General features: G+C 42.6%; 1 protein-coding gene across 1 annotated transcript in view; it reads left to right on the forward strand.

The window, feature by feature from the left end:
• The window catches only part of LOC123330255 (zinc finger protein 316), a 42,641-nt gene that overhangs the window by 22,033 nt on the left and 7,771 nt on the right, over positions 1-12,837 (forward strand). Inside the window, exon 6 of the mRNA XM_045163213.1 lies at positions 2,148-2,477. Coding sequence (XP_045019148.1) covers positions 2,148-2,477 — 330 coding nt within the window. The remainder of the gene's footprint in view (positions 1-2,147; positions 2,478-12,837) is intronic.

The following is a 12,837-nucleotide window of genomic DNA, read 5'->3' on the forward strand; positions in this document are numbered from 1 at the left end:
TCTGTATAGTCAAAGCTATGGTTTTTCCAGTAGTCATGTACAGATGTGAGAGTTGGACATAAAGAAGGCAGGGCACCAAAGAATTGATGCTTTCCAATTATGGTGCTGGAGAAGACTCTTGAGAGTCCCTTGGACAGCAAGGAGATCAAACCAGTCAATCCTAAAGGAAATCAACTCTGAATATTCATTGGAAGGACTGATGCTGATGTTGAAGAGCCAATACTTTGGCCACCTGATGAGAAGAGCCAACTCATTGGAAAAGACCCTGATGCTGGGAAAGATTGAGGGCAGGAGGAGAAGGAGGCAACAGAGGATAAGATGGTTGGATGGCATCATCAACACAATGGACATGAGTCTGAGCAAATTCTGGGAGATAGTGAAGGACAGGGAAGCCTGGCGTGCTGTAGTCCATGGGGTTGCAAAGAGTCAGGCCTTAGAGACTGAACAACAATATAAATAGCCAGTCTTAATAGCAGAGTGAAATTAAAACTGCTTTCTCTGCTTTGATCTGTTTGTAGTTCATGGCAAATTGTATTTTCCAAAAATTGCCATAACTATATTTTTGTTTCCACATGGTCTTCCAGAACCTTGTTATTTTCCCATCAGGAAGTGGAGTGCATGTTCTTTCCCTTTGAATCTGGATGGGCTTTTAAAACTGTAAGTACAGGGGAAATGATACTCTGTGATTCTGAGACTAGCCATAAGAGGTGATTCATCTTCCATCTGGATCTTTCTCAGGATTTTGAGCTACAGTGTAAGATGTCTGTGTAGCTCAGTCGGTAAAGAATCTGCCTGCAGTGTAGGAGACCCAGGTTCGATCCCTGGATTGGGAAGATCCCTTGGAGAAGGAAATGGCAACCCACTCTAGTATCCTTGCCTGGAAAATCTCATGGACAGAGGAGCCTGGTGGACTGCAGTCCACAGGGTCACAAAGAGTTGGGCACGACTGACTGACTGACACTAACACCATGCTGTTAAGAAGCTGAAACTAGCCCACAGAGAAAAACCACATGGACAAACCCTTGAGATTACACGAAATAGATGTCCAGCCAGCTTCCAGTTGCTCCTGGAATTTCACACTGTTCCAGGTTTAGCCATCAAGAAAAGTCTGAGCCAGAACTGTCCAGCTAGGCTGTTTCTGAATTCCTGACCCAGAAAAACCATGAAAGATAATAAATGATTGCTGTTGTTTGAAACCACTAAAGTTGAAAGAACAGATATACAAACAGACAGTGCCAGATTGTATATTATGATAGAACTCTGACCCACAAAATCTGCAGAAACCAGAAAACCAAACTACAAACTTGGCAGCAACCAGTGCAGAACTCTCAAGACTTGGTCAATAACTGCTAGCTTCCCTATCTTTTGCCTCTGCTTCCAACTCAGAACCAACCAGAGAAAACCAAATCACCACCTCCAAACCAACCACAAAAGTTGCACTTTTTGTAGTTGGCTCACCTCTAGCTTCTTTTGGACAATGACCTCCGATCAAAATACACCTGAAGCCTTCCTTTTTTTTTTTTTTTTTTTTTCAGTATAAAGCTTTGCCTGTTCCCTGCCAGTTCCCTGCTTTTGAGTCAGTGACAAACACAAGCAGTGGTGGCTGCAATACTAGTAATTTGAAGCAACCTAACAAAAATGAGATAATACATTAATTACATAGATGGCATGTAGAATTTACAAAACATTGTGGAAGAACACAATGTTCAATATATATGATTTTAAAAGCAGGTTAAGAAGACAAATAGTGAAGGACAGGGAAGCCTGGCATGCTGCAGTTCATGCGGTCTCAGAGAGTCAGTTGGGACTTAGCGACAACAAAGAGGACAAATATTTATATGAAAGGATACAAGCTTAAGAGCCTCCTGGCTGGTCCTAGTGGTCAAGAACCCGCCTGCCAACGCAGGAGAGGGAAGAGAGGTGGGTTCGATTTCTGGATCGGGAAGATCCCCTGGAGGAGGGCATGGCAACCCACTCCAGTATTCTTGCCTGGAGAATTCCGTGGACAGAGGAGCCTGGCAAGCTACAGTCCATAGGGTCGCAAAGAGTCCTGCACGCCTGAAGTGACACAGCACTGCATGCATGTAAGCTTAAACACAGTTATGCCTGAATCGAGAAATTACAGGTGTTGTTATTTCTGGTTGTAGACAATAGGACGAGGCGCTTGTCTGGTTTTGTGTTTGTACGCCCAGCCCTCGCAAGCTAGCAGTTTCCACGTGAGACCCGGAGCTCACCTGCTCTGGCCTCGCCACGCCCGGATCGCGCCTTGGGGCGGGGCTTGGAGAGCTTCCCGGCCTGCGCAGGGGCTTCTGGGAGATGTGGTCCAGCCGCCAGGCCTCCGCGCCCGCTTGCGCCCAGACCCCATCGGCTGGGCCTTCTGGGTCGGCGGTGCGGGTGTATCGGGCTCATTGCGTGGAACGAAGGCTGGTGAAGGCCCTGTGGCGGCCTCTATGCCCAAGACCTCCAGGCCTAGAGAGGTGAGTCCCCCAGTTTTACTGGCTGAAGGCAGCGAGAATAGCCGAAGGTCCCCGGATCGTGCGAAAGGGGAAGGCGAAAACCGAAGGTTCGGGAGTCGCGGGGTCTGATGGGGGACGCAGGGAGCATCTTAGTTTTATAGAAATAGGGATGAATCTCTATGACAATGGTCCCGAGGTTGGTGGCCTGCAGGCATCCATGGGTTAAGGGGCTGGAGGGCAGGGTTCCTTGTATTTGGGAGACAGCCTATGCCGGGCATTTTGGTTGGCGAGGCAACTGGGGCTTTGCAACCCCAGGTTGATGGGGAAGGGACAGTGAAACAGGGTCCAGGGCTTTGGGAGTGTTGACTGGAAAAAAAAAAAAAAACGCACAACCTAAAAGTTTATGTTTTATCTGGTGGCCTTTCTCAGATGGCTCTCAGGGACTGCTCTGAAGAGCTAAGGAGGAGCCAGGATTATAGGGGTTTTGTGAGAAAATCCAGGTAGTTAGAACAAGAAACGATTACTGTTAATTAGAAAAAAACGGACAGCTAAAGTTAATGAACTAAGCGATTTTCTTTGTATGAGGAAGTGCAGGAGTCTGGGCTCCCTGAAGTCATTCCTTTGATATGCACCTTAACTGTCTAGGGTAAATATGCCTGTCTCCGGGCTGGCTGCAGTGGCTGCTGACTAGCTGGCCACAACATCCTTTGTTTACTTATATGGCAGGCAGCATTCTTAGTCCAGAGGGGCAGCTTATGGGGCTGTAAGTTCTTAGGTGTTTATGAGGGCAGCTAGATGTGTGGAGCTGTAGAGAGGAGTTAGGAAGTGCCCCTTGATTTGAGACGTAGTAGGGGTCAAGAAAGTGTCAGTCGCTCGTCGTGTTCGACTTGTGCCACCCCATGGACTGTAGTCCACTAGGTTCCTCTGTCCATGGAATTCTCCAGGTAAGAATACTGGAGTGGATAACCATTCCATTCTCCAGGGGATCTTCCTGACTCAGGGATCGAACCTGGGTCTCCTGCGTTCCTGGCAGATTCTTACTATCTAAGCCAACAGGGATGTCGTGAGGTTTGGTGTTTATGGTGACAATATATACTGGTGTCTCTTATTTTGGAGATAACTTGGACTTTGAGGAGGCGGGGCCAAAATCTTGTATCCTCACTTTTGTTGTAGGTGCTCCTGTGAAACCACCTTCATGTCTGACTCAGTGGGCTTTTATTTTTTTAACACTTATTTAAAAAAAAAATTATTTTAATTTGGCTGCGCTGGGTCTTAGTTGCTACACACATGATCTTAGATCTTCCTTGTGTCATGCGAGATCTTTAATTGCGTCATCAGAGCTCTTGTTGCTGCATATGGGATCTAGTTCCCTGACCAGGGATCGAACCTGAGCCCCCTGCATTGAGAGTGCAGAGTCTTAGCCACTGGACCGCCAGGAAAGTCCCTCAGTGGGCTTTTTCTATAAGTGAGCCTAGGGATGTGTTATCAGAGGGATGGGCAGATTGTCTTGGACACCAGGATGGGCTCTTCTCCAGCCAGGCCCTCTATGGATTGCCAAAGGCTTGCTGCCACTTTGCATCTGAGAAACTCCTGAGCTCAAAGTGGTCAGCAGCTTCGCTAAGCTCCCCGATGCTTTGGAGTTGAATGACCTTCCCCTGGGTACTTGCCTCTGTGGTAGCAAAGCCAGGAAGGTCACACCTATGGTCACTGCCATGTCTGTGCATACTTAGTCAATCAGTCGTGTCCGACTCTTTGAGGCCCTATAGACTGTAGCCCACCAGGCTCCTCAGTCCAGAGGATTCTTCAGGCAAAAATACTGGAAATGCTCTGGTCATGCTCTCCTCCAGGAGATCGTCTCAACCCAAGGATCAAACCTGCATCTCCTGTGTCTCCTGCATTGCAGGCAGATTCTTTACCCACTGAGTCATTGGGGAAGCCCTCAATCACCTCCCCAGTTATCTGCAAAAGAGAATTCTCTACACTCTTGACCAATGAGGACCGAAGGGGAGTTGTATGTCCTTTCTTGTCTCAGTGGAAGTTACAGTTCCAGGTGTAAAAGGTGGAGGTATCCCAGTTTCGAGTTTGGTATCACACGTGACATGTGAGTCACTGGCCTGGCTGTATCTCTGCAAAGCCCTTCTGAGTGCAGACACATGATAAACTACATGTATTTAAAGTGTTCAATTTTATATATTTTGACATTTCAATATACTCATGAAACCCATCATCTCAGTCAAGATGACCAATATATCTTATCACCTCCTAAAGTTTCCTTGTTCACTTTCATAACCGTGCTTCCTGACCCTACCTGCCCCCTCCATTTGATGGACACAATCAAATTGCTGTCCTCCAGAAGACTGTACCTACTTACATTCTAAAAGCATAAAAGACTGATCATTTTCCCATAGCCTCTCTAACAAGAAGCTTTTCGGATTTTAAAACATTTACTGATTTGATAGCCAAAAAAAAAAAAGAAAAAAAAAGAGAAATTCAAGAATTTCACAAGTTTGCCTTTTGAGAATTATAGATCTGTATCTCAAAGGGCTTCTCTGGTGGCTCACATGGTAAAGAATCTGCCTGCAATGCAGGAAACCCTGGGTCAGGAAGATCCTCTGAGAAGGAAAGGGCAACCCACTCCAGTATTTTTATCTGGGAATTCCCATGGACAGAGGAGCCTGGTGGACTACAGTCCATGGGGTTTTGAGAAGTCAGACACAACTGAGCAACTAACATCCCAAAGTGGGGCTTCCCAGGTGGTGTAGCGGTAAAGAATCCGCCTGCCAATGCAAGAGATGCAGGAGACACTGGTTTGATCCTTGGGTCAGAAAGATCCCCTGAGGGAGAAAATGGCAACCCACTCCAGTATTATTGCCTGGAGAATTCCATGGACAGAAGAGTCTGGTGGGCTACAGTCCATAGTGTCACAAAGAGTTGGACCTTACTGAATGACTGAGCATGCACGCATGCATCCCACAGTGGGAAGTTTTCAGGAAATCTTCATGGAGGTGGCAGCATTTGCTGCCATGTGACTGGATCAACCTGTGAACCTATAGTCTTGAGAAAGTCAGAGCCAGGTACCCCTGGGAAGTAGGGGCATGCCTTGTACACAGTGGATGCTTAGTAAATGTTTATCACCTTAACTATACTTTAGTTCATTAACAGCGTCCTCACTTAGAGAGTCCAGGCCCTAACCTGAAGTCGGGGCTGCTGGGACATCTCCTCTCCTGCCTACAGGAACAAAACAGCTACCTGAGCATGAAGGCCGCAGGAGGCCCCCCACATAAAGGAGTTCCGTCTTTCGTGGAGACAACACCTCCTGAAACTCCCTCTGGATGTTCCAGGTGGAGCTTGGAGAGGCTGAAGAGAGATTCCCCCAGCAGAGCCACTGGGCTGCGGGGATTCCCTTCCTAACAGGGCGGGCAGGATGTGGGGCCATATTGAAGCTGGAATGACCTCAGAGGCTAAGGAGAAAGGTGAGAGTTAAATCACTGCTGAAGCACATAGTAGGTATTCATTGAGTGTTTGGGGGGCTGGGAAGAAAGTATCAGGGTCGAAAGGCTATCTGTGAAAGTACAAAGAAGAAAAATCTTTCTAGGGGAGGGTGTGTCAAGTAATGATAAACGAGAACCAGTGGCACCAACTGAATATAACGCCCCCTTCTCCCTTCTTGGTAACAAAGATACTGGTCTATTTCAGTGAGCCAAGTTCATTTTTCACAGCTTCTTTCTTTTTACCCAGCACTGCCTTCTGAAGACTCTGTCCTTCTTCAGGAAGAGGAGGACATGCCCAGATTACAGGTAAATTAGAGTCTGCCTTCTCTCCCTGAAAATATCACCCACATACCTCATTTTGGGGGTGTTGGGGGAGGAGAGCAACACGTATATTGTGCTGGCTCTGGGCTAGACATATGTTACTCCAGTTTCTCAAAATGTCTGAGCATTGCTGGTAGGAGTGTAAAATAGTATAATACACTTTGGAAAACAGTTTTAGAGTTTCTTATATAATTAAGCACACACTTACCATTGACCCAGAAATCCCATGGTATTTACCCAGAGGAAATGAAAATATATGTCCACACAAAAATCTGTATGTGACTAGGGGCTTCCCTGGTGGCTCAGTGGTAAAGAATCCGCCTGCCAATGCAGGAGACACAGCTTCGACCCCTCGTCTGGGAAGATCCTGCGTGCCGCGGAGCAACCAAAGCTGTGCACCACAACTATTGAGCTTGTGCTCTAGAGCCTGGGAACTGCAACTATTGCACCTACTAAAGCCCATGAGCCCTAGAGCCTGTGCTCTGCAACAAGAGAAGCCTCTACAGTGAGAAGTCTGCGCACTGCAACTAGACAAGAGCCTCCGTGCAGCAACGATGACCCAGCACAGCCAAAAATAAATAAAATTATATTAAAAAAAAAAACTGTATATGACTATTAACAACTTTGTTTATAATAGCCCCAAACCAGAAATGACCGTCAACTGATAAGTAGATAAACAATATGTCTTAATCCATATAATTAAGAACTACTCAGTTGAAAAAAAAAAAAGGGAACAAACTGCTGATACATGTAACAACTGGAATAAATATCAAAAGCATTAGGCTGAGAAAGATAAGCCAGATATGAAAGATATACCAGATAAAATATAAGGTAAAAGATAAGGCAGATATGTGCTGTGTACTTCTCAGACAGGGTGGGACCTGGGGCCCTTTGCTCCAGTGATGCAGGGCTTACACCTGGACAAATGTCTCCTTGAGCAACAAAATGCTAAAAAAATATAAGCGACTAAAAATAACTGCAATAACTGTGCATATACAGTTGGGGCAAATTCTGGACAAAAGATACATAAAGGGCAAAAAACCCCAACTGCCAGCTCTGAAGAGCTAGGAGCAAAACCAAGGTGTTGGGAGCAAAAGCAGGTCTTACACATGCCCCTTGCACACAGCATCAACAAAGGGGTAGACAGAACACCTAAGCCATTCCTCCTGCCCAACCACTGGACACACCCCTACTCTCATCCTGTATAAGGAACCAGCTCTGGGGAGGGAGCCAGTGAGCGAGCAAGGGAAGGCTTTACTTGCTTTTATTCTCCTCTGCTGCTGCAGGAAACCCAATAAGGCCTTGCTTGAACTTCTTACCTAACCTCTTGTCATTTTCTGTTGATTGGGAAAGGCCAAGAATCCTGGTCGGAATCAGTTCCATTTATACGAAATTCTAGAACAGGCTAGATTAATTGACAGTGGCAGCAGATCATTGGTTGTTGAGAGCAAGGAGTCAGGACAGGGAATCAACTAGGAGCAAACAACACAAGGGGACTTCCTGGAGTGATGGAAATGATCTATGTCATGATTGGTATGTGAGTTACACAGGGGTATTCTTTTGTCAAAACTCATCAGCTGGTATACTTAGGGTTCATGTTGGTTCACTGGGTATTTAACCTAAATGAGAAATAATTTGTGAACAGAAACAACATAAAAAACAACTCACCTCTCAAAAAAAAAAAAAAAAAATCTGTATGGTATACAGGAGATAACTATTTCAGAGAAGAAGAAGGCAGTTCAAAGAAGGATTTCTGGGTTTTTTACCCAGAATCACCTGTTTTTTAGTGCTTCAGCTTTGCGTGAAGGACCGTGTAGTCTGGCTTGACACTCTGCTTGCCTCTGTGTACTCCCATCATCCCCACCTCATGAGTTAATAGCCCTTTGCAAATCCTCTTTTCCTTATTCTTTATTTGGCAGGCTTAACATTTAGGCCAAAAATGGACCAGAGACCAGGCTGCTGCGGTGTGACACTCTTCTGTTGTCTGATCCTTGCACCATCCTTGATTTCCCCTCATAGCCATTCTGTGTCTTCTCTTTATACTCTGAACAAACCCCTCCCTAGGAAAGAACCCGTGTTTCCCCATAATGATAGCCACTATTCTGACTTTTCATACTGTAGATTAGTATGATTTTGAACTTTTAAAATAGAAGCTGGATACATACAGTACTCTTCTGTGTCTGTCTTTTCTCAGTGTTTGTTGTGAGATTGATCTGTGTTATTTCATGGATATATAGTTTATTTTCGTTTCTTGTAGAGCAGTAATTTCCAAAGCTTTTTGGTATCAGGACTCCTTTACACTTTTGAAAGTGGCTTTTGTTATGTGGGTTATCAATATTACCAGATCAGAAGTTCAAACTAACAAAACTTTAAAGTATTTATTAATCCATTCAAAAATTAATCCATTATAGTTAATATCACATTAAAAAAAAAAAACACCTTATTTTCCAAACAAAAAAAAATTTAAAGAATGGAAATGTTTTGTATTTTTGCTAACATCTTTAATGTCTGCCTTAATAGAAAACTGCTTCCTCAGTTTCTTTTTTTTTTTTAATTTTATTTTTAAACTTTACATAATTGTATTAGTTTTGCCAAATATCAAAACGAATCCACCACAGGTATACATGTGTTCCCCATCCTGAACCCTCCTCCCTCCTCCCTCCCCATACCAGCCCTCTGGGTCGTCCCAGTGCACCAGCCCCAAGCATCCAGTATCGTGCATCGAACCTGGACTGGCGACTCGTTTCATACATGATATTTTACATGTTTCAATGCCATTCTCCCAAATCTTCCCACCCTCTCCCTCTCCCACAGAGTCCATAAGACTGTTCTATACATCAGTGTCTCTTTTGCTGTCTCGTACACAGGGTTATTGTTACCATCTTTCTAAATTCCATATATATGTGTTAGTATACTGTATTGGTGTTTTTCTTTCTGGCTTACTTCACTCTGTATAATAGGCTCCAGTTTCATCCACCTCATTAGAACTGATTCAAATGTATTCTTTTTAATGGCTGAGTAATACTCCATTGTGTATATGTACCACAGCTTTCTTATCCATTCATCTGCTGATGGACATCTAGGTTGCTTCCATGTCCTGGCTATTATAAACAGTGCTGCGATGAACATTGGGGTACACGTGTCTCTTTCCCTTCTGGTTTCCTCAGTGTGTATGCCCAGCAGTGGGATTGCTGGATCATAAGGCAGTTCTATTTCCAGTTTTTTAAGGAATCTCCACACTGTTCTCCATAGTGGCTGTACTAGTTTGCATTCCCACCAACAGTGTAAGAGGGTTCCCTTTTCTCCACACCCTCTCCAGCATTTATTACTTGTAGACTTTTGGATCGCAGCCATTCTGACTGGTGTGAAATGGTACCTCATAGTGGTTTTGATTTGCATTTCTCTGATAATGAGTGATGTTGAGCATCTTTTCATGTGTTTGTTAACCATCTGTATGTCTTCTTTGGAGAAATGTCTATTTAGTTCTTTGGCCCATTTTTTGATTGGGTCATTTATTTTTCTGGAGTTGAGCTGTAGGAGTTGCTTGTATATTCTCGAGATTAGTTGTTTGTCAGTTGCTTCATTTGCTATTATCTTCTCCCATTCTGAAGGCTGTCTTCTCACCTTGCTAATAGTTTCCTTTGATGTGCAGAAGCTTTTAAGGTTAATTAGGTCCCATTTGTTTATTTTTGCTTTTATTTCCAATATTCTGGGAGGTGGGTCATAGAGGATCCTGCTGTGATGTATGTCAGAGAGTGTTTTGCCTATGTTCTCCTCTAGGAGTTTTATAGTTTCTGGTCTTACGTTTAGATCTTTAATCCATTTTGAGTTCATTTTTGTGTATGGTGTTAGAAGGTGTTCTAGTTTCATTCTTTTACAAGTGGTTGACGAGATTTCCCAGCACCACTTGTTAAAGAGATTGTCTTTAATCCATTGTATATTCTTGCCTCCTTTGTCAAAGATAAGGTGTCCATATGTGCGTGGATTTATCTCTGGGCTTTCTATTTTGTTCCATTGATCTATATTTCTGTCTTTGTGCCAGTACCATACTGTCTTGATAACTGTGGCTTTGTAGTAGAGCCTGAAGTCAGGTAGGTTGATTCCTCCAGCTCATTCTTCTTTCTCAAGATCGCTTTGGCTATTCGAGGTTTTTTGTATTTCCATACAAATTGTGAAATTATTTGTTCTAGCTCTGTGAAGAATACCGTTGGTAGCTTGATAGGGATTGCATTGAATCTATAAATTGCTTTGGGTAGTATACTCATTTTCACTATATTGATTCTTCCGATCCATGAACATGGTATATTTCTCCATCTGTTAGTGTCCTCTTTGATTTCTTTCACCAGTGTTTTATAGTTTTCTATATATAGGTCTTTAGTTTCTTTAGGTAGATATATTCCTAAGTATTTTATTCTTTCCGTTGCAATGGTGAATGGAATTGTTTCCTTAATTTCTCTTTCTGTTTTCTCATTATTAGTGTATAGGAATGCAAGTGATTTCTGGGTGTTGATTTTATATCCTGCAACTTTACTATAGTCATTGATTAGTTCTAGTAATTTTCTGGTGGAGTCTTTAGGGTTTTCTATGTAGAGGATCATGTCATCTGCAAATAGGAGAGCTTTACTTCTTCTTTTCCAATTTGGATTCCTTTTATTTCTTTTTTTGCTCTGATTGCTGTGGCCAAAACTTCCAAAACTATGTTGAATAGTAATGGTGAAAGTGGGCACCCTTGTCTTGTTCCTGACTTTAAAGGAAATGCTTTCAATTTTTCACCATTGAGGATAATGTTTGCTGTGGGTTTGTCATATATAGCCTTTATTATGTTGAGGTATGTTCCTTCTATTCCTGCTTTCTGGAGAGTTTTTATCATAAATGGATGTTGAATTTTGTCAAAGGCTTTCTCTGCATCTATTGAGATAAAGCCCACTTGGTCATGGTGTATGATCTTTTTAATGTGTTGTTGGATTCTGATTGCTAGAATTTTGTTAAGGATTTTTGCATCTATGTTCATCAGTGATATTGGCCTGTAGTTTTCTTTTTTTGTGGGATCTTTGTCAGGTTTTGGTATTAGGGTGATGGTGGCCTCATAGAATGAGTTTGAAAGTTTACCATCCTCTGCAATTTTCTGGAAGAGTTTGAGCAGGATAGGTGTTAGCTCTTCTCTAAATTTTTGGTAGAATTCAGCTGTGAAGCCATCTGGACCTGGGCTTTTGTTTGCTGGAAGATTTTTGATTACAGTTTCAATTTCCGTGCTTGTGATGGGTCTGTTAAGATTTTCTATTTCTTCCTGGTCGAGTTTTGGAAGTGTACTTTTCTAAGAATTTGTCCATTTCTTCCACGTTGTCCATCTTATTGGCATATAATTGTTGATAGTAGTCTCTTATGATCCTTGGTATTTCTGTGTTGTCTGTTGTGATCTCTCCATTTTCATTTCTAATTTTATTTATTTGATTTTTCTCCCTTTGTTTCTTGATGAGTCTGGCTAATGGTTTGTCAATTTTATTTATCCTTTCAAAAAACCAGCTTTTGGTTTTGTTGATTTTTGCTATGATCTCTTTTGTTTCTTTTGCATTTATTTCTGCTCTAAGTTTTAAGATTTCTTTCCTTCTACTAACCCTAGGGTTCTTCATTTCTTCCTTTTCTAGTTGCTTTAGGTGTAGAGTTAGGTTATTTATTTGACTTTTTTCTTGTTTCTTGAGGTGTGCCTGTATTGCTATGAACTTTCCCCTTAGGACTGCTTTTACCGTGTCCCACAGGTTTTGGGTTGTTGTGTTTTCATTTTCATTCGTTTCTATGCAAATTTTGATTTCTTTTTTGATTTCTTCTGTGATTTGTTGGTTATTCAGCAGCGTGTTGTTCAGCCTCCATATGTTGGAATTTTTAATAGTTTTTCTCCTGTAATTGAGATCTAATCTTACTGCATTGTGGTCAGAAAAGATGCTTGGAATGATTTCTATTTTTTTGAATTTACCAAGGCTAGCTTTATGGCCCAGGATGTGATCTGTCCTGGAGAAGGTTCCATGTGCGCTTGAGAAAAAGGTGAAATTCATTGTTTTGGGATGAAATGTCCTATAGATATCAATTAGGTCTAACTGGTCTATTGTATCGTTTAAAGTTTGTGTTTCCTTGTTAATTTTCTGTTTAGTTGATCTATCCATAGGTGTGAGTGGGGTATTAAAGTCTCCCACTATTATTGTGTTATTGTTAATTTCTCCTTTCATACTTGTTAGCATTTGTCTTACATACTGCAGTGCTCCCGTGTTGGGTGCATATATATTTATAATTGTTATATCTTCTTCTTGGATTGATCCTTTGATCATTATGTAGTGACCTTCTTTGTCTCTTTTCACAGCCTTTGTTTTAAAGTCTATTTTATCTGATATGAGTATTGCTACGCCTGCTTTCTTTTGGTCCCTATTTGCATGGAAAATCTTTTTCCAGCCCTTCACTTTCAGTCTGTATGTGTCCCCTGTTTTGAGGTGGGTCTCTTGTAGACAACATATGTAGGGGTCTTGTTTTCGTATCCATTCAGCCAGTCTTTGTCTTTTGCTTGGGCATTCAACCCATTT

The sequence above is a fragment of the Bubalus bubalis genome, chromosome 18 (genome assembly GCF_019923935.1).
Source record: "Bubalus bubalis isolate 160015118507 breed Murrah chromosome 18, NDDB_SH_1, whole genome shotgun sequence".
Taxonomy (NCBI): Eukaryota; Metazoa; Chordata; class Mammalia; order Artiodactyla; family Bovidae; genus Bubalus; species Bubalus bubalis.